The sequence below is a fragment of the Falco biarmicus genome, chromosome 10 (genome assembly GCF_023638135.1).
Source record: "Falco biarmicus isolate bFalBia1 chromosome 10, bFalBia1.pri, whole genome shotgun sequence".
Taxonomy (NCBI): Eukaryota; Metazoa; Chordata; class Aves; order Falconiformes; family Falconidae; genus Falco; species Falco biarmicus.
Window position 1 is genome coordinate 1,174,143 of NC_079297.1, and position 6,189 is coordinate 1,180,331.

Sequence of the window (6,189 nt, forward strand, 5' to 3'; positions counted from 1 at the left end):
CTTCTGGTAACACTGTTTCCAAGTGATGCTCTCAAGGAGCTTCTCACTTTGCCTTTTTCTCTGCATTCTTTTGACTTTCCCTTTTAAGGTCAGGTGATGACTTTGCCCCTTCACTGCACTGGGAACCAGTGGCCCACATCTTGCCCCTTCTGGGGAGCAGTGTGTCCTGGCTGCTGTTCTGCCCACCACTGCTGTTTGTGCTTTATTCCTCTAATGCAGCAGCCTCAGGGCCCTGTGGGGCCAGGGCTGAGTCGGTGCAGAACAAGCTCCATTTCCACTTGCGCTTCAGGCTGCCTTGGCCAGCAAGTCTCTGGGAGAAAGGATGCTCAGTTAACTTGTTCCCCTTGCAGCAGTTAAAAAACCTGCAAAGGAGAGTCAGGCCCTCTTTGGTCTCTGTATTAGAAGCAAGGCCCCTTCTAGAGTGGAGACAGCTGCCAAGGGCAAGAAGCATCCATTCCTCCATAGCCAGATCCATGGCTCGCTTCTGAAGGTGTTCTTGAGTTGGCTGACTCCATCCTGCCAAGCCGCCTTCTCCCCCTTTTTTGCCCTTGTGAGGCCCCCAAATTTTGCTGTCTGAAGAGCAGGATATTCTACTGTCCCTGGACTCCTTACTGGCAGAGCTAAAAAATTCAGCAGTTAACTGGTTGGGGGGTTTTCTGTCCTTTTAGTAACACAGCACCTTTTCAGGAAGGGGGCGGATGCTTTGGGAATGCCCGTGTAACTGTCTCTTGTAACGGAGGAGATGCTGAGCAGGCTAGGACTCCAGAGCCAGGGAAGCCAACATGCCTGGGGGGTCCTGGCAGAGTCCCAGGCAGCTGCTGACAGTCCCCATGTCTCCTGGCAGCACCCACGTTGCTCTTGCTGTGGTCTGTCATCCTGTGCACACCTGCGGTGGGACTGTTGGAGCAGTGGTGAGTGGGCAGCGCGGTGCCAGAGCATGGCCACCTGCCCCAAGGGCTCTCCATAGCTTGCAGTGATGTATCAGAGTCCCTGGTCCGCTTTCTTTCCCATTCCCAAGAATGACTTAGTGGTGGCAAAACAATTTTTTCCCCTTCCCCAAGTGCCGAAAGGGAGGGATGAAGGGATTTTAACAAGCGCACCAGCAATGTGTCTCGGAGCAGCGCTGCCTTGGGAGCCAGTGTCACACCTGGGTCAATCTGTTCTAGGCTTCCCATGGAAATGTAGCATTTTGACTCTTTGTTATTGAATATTTGGGGTCACATTTGACCTGCTCTTGAAACGTCTGCTGCTTGCTCTTCATGCGGGACTTGCAACTAGTCTGTGTATTTGTTTTGTCAATGCTTGGGTTTGATTTAGGCAGCTCTCCCTCTCCTTTCCATTTTTATGTTCTTCCATCTCTTCAAGCACTGCAGCATGGCTGGCCGTGGAGAGGGAGCGGGAAGGAACAGCTGTGTCCCTGGGTCCTGCAGTCACTCCCCCAGTCACCCCTGATCTGCAGTAAATGGTCCTGAAGTTGGTCTCTTCAGTTGATGGGGAGTCTTTCTGGACCACTGCGTGCTGGGGGAGGACAGGAGCCCTGGGACCTTCAGCTGTGAGGCCGTGCGAGCTGAGAGCTCTCCAGGTGTGATTGGGGTGGAACGGCTCCCTTGCACAGGACATGGCTATTGAGCTCATAAGGAAACACCGTATGAAAGCGTGTGATTGTCACTGTCCCGTTCCCTCATGCTGTCGTCCTGTGTGTTGGGGAAGGGACTAAGCACTGTCCCTGGGTGCTGGGGGAGGAGCTGCTACCCAGGCGTCAAGTCTGAGCCTAGTGTGAAGGATGGAGAGCCTTGTCTCTCACGGGGTCCTGGCGAGCAGAAGTGGTGGTGACTCGGGAGATGCCTGCTGAGGGGGAAGGGGTGCCGTGAGCCGAGCCCTGGCTGGCCTGCAGCACTGGCTACCGCCAACACCAGCAGCACGGGCTCTGCTGTTGGGTGCAGCCAAGCCGTGCTCTGCCTGGGCACCAGCAGACAGTCCGAGGGGTGTGCACTGGGCTGTGCCAGCCGTGGGCATCGGTGGGAAGCTGTGTCCGTGTGGTGCTGCCATGCCTGGGCTCTTTTGACCTCCCTTGGGAGGAGCAGGCAGGCTGGACAGGGCTGCCCAGGCGCTCACCCGTGGCTGCGGGGTCTGGCTGCGCAGCCGGAGCCCAGCTCTCCACTGGGTCTGAGCTCTGCGCAGGAAGCCGCTGTCGGGGACCCCAGCCCCGCCTGGGGAGGTGAGATGCCAGGGTCTCTCTCGCACACATTTGCCTGCTGTCTTGAGCATCAGTTCATCAGCCTCTCGGGCCAGCTCAGCCATGTGGGTACAAAGCTGCTGGATTCATCTGGTGAGAGAGCTTACAGGGTCTGTAGGTGGTAAGGGCTATTTACTGTTAAAACTTACAACCTTCTTCTTCTTTCCTTTCAAACCGAACCGAACCCAAAGCATCGTGTGTGTACGTGTGGATGGGTGTTTGTGGCAGTACCACGATGCCATTTCCCCTACTGTTGATGTGTCGCTGTTTTAATGTGGTGGTCTCTGTGGCTGTGGGGGCAGCAGGCTCTGGTCCCAGGGTCTTGGGTGACGTGTCCTCTGTGAGCGCAAGTTGTCTCTGGTCCCAGCAGGGAAGCCAGGAGAAGGTTTGCTGCAGCCCTGGCCTTGGCAGGTCCTCCACCTCCACAGAGCACTGGTCAGGAGTCCCCGCTCAGGGAGCACCAAGGCAGAAGCACCAAAGGTTTTCATCCTTCCCTTGTTGCCCGGCCTTGCTCCTCCCAGGGGTGGCCGTTGCTGTGTCGCTGAGAAGCTGTAGAGGACAATGGGGCCGTCTGGCCCACCGGTTCCTCGCCAGGGTCTTTGGGAGAGGTGTGACTCCAGCCGAAATTTCTGAGTCGATGAAGAATTTTTCCAAGTCAAATGTTCTTTTCAGTGGAGGCCCCCAAGCCTGTGCTCCTGCCTCCCCTGCCGCTGCTGCTGCCGGCGGTGCTGGCAGGGCTCAGCTGGAGCCGTGGGAGACGTCCCGCTCCGTGCTCCAGCCTTGGGCACGGGGCAGCTCCTGGTCCGCAGGCGACGCTGGGTGGTGGGAACAGCTGGAGCCCCTCGGGACAGTGTTTTCCCTCCCCAGGGAAAGGGGCAGCCCTGTGATGGCGTGAGGCCAAGGGCAGCGGCCCAAGGAGGGCGGCCGTGTCCCCCTCGCCAGACGCAGCGGCCGGCCTCTGCGCCCCCCCCCCCCCCGGCATCACCATTTGATCACAAGCACTTTTAGAAAAGAAAGAGACCCTCCAGTGAGGAGGGGGGACTCGGAGCAGCTGCTGCCTGCAGTGGTGAAGCTGGTGCAATGGGGCATGGCGGGGGGGGGGGGGGCTGTAAGCGGGATGGTGCTTGGGGGCTCCTGAACCTGGGGGAGGGGGGCTCTCGGCGGGGGGGGAGGGGCTGAGGGCTGCAGCCTGGCCCCCTCCAGCAGCCCCTTCCCTCGCTGCCTGCGGCTCGCTCATCCCGGGAGGGAGGGGGGGCTATTTTGGAAGGAGCGTGATTATGATAACAAAAGCTTTTTTGCACTTTCATTCATTTTGCACTCGTTTTTAATTTCTTTTTTCCCCACGTTTTTGATAGCCACACCTCCTCTTTGTGTTTTCATAACAAAAATACTTTTGTTGTAGCCAGTGAAGCTATTCTGGAGCTTTATGTCCTGAGTATACAGAGGTTTAAAGGTTCTATATATATAAATTTATATCTGTATAAAAGTAAATTTATATATATAGATCATGGTGTGATGTGTTTCGTCAGTGTTTTAAAATAATAAACGAATGTGAGCAATGGCAGTCCGTGGGGCTGGCAAGGGACTGGTTATTGGGGGATGCTGCCACAGGAGCCCCCCCCCCCGCACTGACCGCCCCCCCCCCCGCCCGCAGTGACCCCCGCAGCCCCCCCCCCCGCACTGACCGCCCCCCCCCCCGCCCGCAGTGACCCCCCGCAGCCCCCCCCCCCCGCACTGACCGCCCCCCCCCCCGCCCGCAGTGACCTCCGCAGCACACACACACACAAACCCCCCCCCCCCCCACCGCTCCCCGGCTCGCGGAGCGGCGGTTCAGTTACCCGTCTGTGCGGCGGCAGCGTGGGATCCCAGTGCTGCTTTACTGGTCCCAGTGCCGGGGCCGCCGGCCCGCCCGCCGCCCGCCGCAGGGGGGGCTGCGCCCAGCGCCGGGGGGGCCGCGGCCACCAGCAGCCCCAGCAGCAGCAGGACCGCGGCCCCCAGCGCCAGGCGCGCCACGTTGCTGCGGGTGTAGTCCGCTGGGGACAGGGAGGGACAGTCACTGGGGGCCCCCGGGAGCAGCCCCCCGGCCCCCCCGGGAGCTCCCAGGCCAAAGGAGTCCCATGGGGCAGCAGGGGGGCCCGAGCGGGTGGCAGGGGCACACGGGGGCTGCCAGGGCAAGCAGGCACGTGTGGGTAAGGGGCACACTGGGGAGCCCCTGGGCTGGAGAGGGACAGGGGGAAGCTTGTAGGGAGCCTCAAGGGCTCCTGTCGGCTCTGCCTCCCGCATTCCTGCCCATGGGACCCCCCACCCACCGGCTCCAGCCTGTCACCCCACCCAGAGGCACCAAAGGCCGCGGGACAGGATCGCAGAGCCAGCACCACTGGGCTGCGGCCAGACCCACACCGGCCCTGGGGCTGGTGGGAGCGGGCGTAGGTGCCCCCTGCCCCACAACTGGTAGCCTCGGAACCCGGTGTCTATAGGGTCTATAGGTCATCTGAAGGGTCTCTGAGGAGCTGGCAAGGACCAAACACATCTGAAGGTGGCTGCAAGCCTCTGCCTGGACCCTATTACAGCCGCTGCCTTCTCCCACACCCTCTTTTCTGGTTCCCCCAGGAGGCAGCAGATGCCAGGAAGGGAGCAAAGCGTGGAGGGGGCAGGGGGTGGCTCACCTCTCACCACCAAGTCCAGCGGCTTGCTGGCTGCGGACCACTGGAAGGAAGCATCCCTGGTGAAACACTGGCAGCTGTAGCGGCCCCCATTGCCTTTATGCACGCTGGAGAGGTTGAAATGATCTCGTTCCTTTGAGAGCAGGCTGAGGGCTTCGATCTGGCCCTCCAGGTACAGGAAACAGCCAGCACTGGGGTGCACGATGGTGCAACGGAAAATCACATAAGTGCCTGTGGCCACCTCCTGCCCAGGCAGGACTGAGAGGATAGGTTTGGGTAGATGGAACTCTGTGGGGAGAGGAGAGGGCATGAGAAGGCATGCAGGGCTTTGACGTGGAGCCAGGAGCCCCCCGGGAATCTCCATCGCCCCCACCACCTCGCTGAGGTGGAGGTGAAGATGGTCCCCACCTCTCCAAGCCAGGTAAGAGGGGACAGTCCCTGCCCATCATGTGGACGGGGGAGCCAAGCGGCTACCTGCATCCTGCTCTGCCCATGTGGCGTCTGACCCCACGCGAAGGGGTAACAGCACACCCCTCACCTTGTACCATGATGTCCAGGGTTTCGCTGCGAGCCAGCACGGTGCCTCCACCCAGGCAGTGGCAGGTGTAGGCACCCGCGTCCTGGTGGGAGGCATTAAAGATGGGGAACTCGGCCCTGGTGCCATGCAGCTGCAGGGTACGGAGCTCACGGCCGTTCTTGTACAGCACGAAATTCCCACTGTCCTGCTGGCAACTGCAGCAGATGGTGGCGGAGCCTCCTGGTGGGATCACCCCAGGCGGCTTCAGGAAGACGGAGATTGTGGGGGAACCTGCACTTGGAGAGAGGTGCTGCCAGACGGACGGGGACCCCCAGTGCCCTGCAGCGAGCCTGCCACTGGCCCCAATCACTAGGGTGGGTTTTGTTCTGTGGGGCTGGGGAAGAGCCCTGGCAGATGGGTGGGGGACCCAAGATGTGTCCAACCTCCCCGTCTACTGCCTCCTGATACTCACGTGATGTAGCCTTGCTCTGTGCCACCAGCCAAGCACCTGCAAGAGAAACAGCTGTGTAACAGCTCTGTGGAGTCTCCAGACACCTCATGTCACCCTCTGGGAACCCACACAGCCTCTGGCACTCACCGAAGGCTAGCACCTGCGTCACGGGCAGCACCATGTCCCTTCCGGCTCAAGCAGGGCTTCCTCGGAGGAAGCTTTGGCTGGAGGCGCTGAGCAGCTGCGTGGTGTCTCGTGGGTCCTGATATGCCCTTGATGCCACAGGCCACCTTCTGTTGCACGGCTTGGGTTTCTGCAGACA

At 60.4% G+C, this 6,189-nt stretch overlaps 1 protein-coding gene across 2 annotated transcripts; it reads right to left on the reverse strand.

Moving 5' to 3' along the window:
* Window positions 1-3,537: 3,537 nt before the first annotated feature.
* Window positions 3,538-6,189, reverse strand: LOC130156520 (immunoglobulin superfamily member 1-like). 2 transcript variants are annotated; one of them, XM_056355077.1, is made up of 6 exons: window positions 6,015-6,189; window positions 5,889-5,924; window positions 5,438-5,707; window positions 4,903-5,187; window positions 4,075-4,269; window positions 3,538-3,667 (listed from the first exon to the last, which is right to left on the reverse strand). In XM_056355077.1, the coding sequence occupies exons 1-6, from the start codon at window positions 6,046-6,048 to the stop codon at window positions 3,648-3,650; spliced, it is 840 nt and encodes a 279-aa protein (XP_056211052.1). In that variant the 5' UTR covers window positions 6,049-6,189; the 3' UTR covers window positions 3,538-3,647. The 2 variants fall into 2 exon arrangements, with proteins under 2 accessions (XP_056211052.1, XP_056211051.1); XM_056355076.1 differs by having other exon boundaries at window positions 5,889-5,939.

Coding starts and splice junctions, on each gene's coding strand:
- LOC130156520 (XM_056355076.1), bottom strand. CDS start 6,048: ATGGTGCTGCCCGTGACGCAGGTGCTAGCCTTCG. Junction 5,940..6,014: donor GACGCAGGTGCTAGCCTTCG/GTGAGTGCCAGA, acceptor GCTGTTACACAG/CTGTTTCTCTTGCAGGTGCT. Junction 5,708..5,888: donor ACAGAGCAAGGCTACATCAC/GTGAGTATCAGG, acceptor CTCCAAGTGCAG/GTTCCCCCACAATCTCCGTC.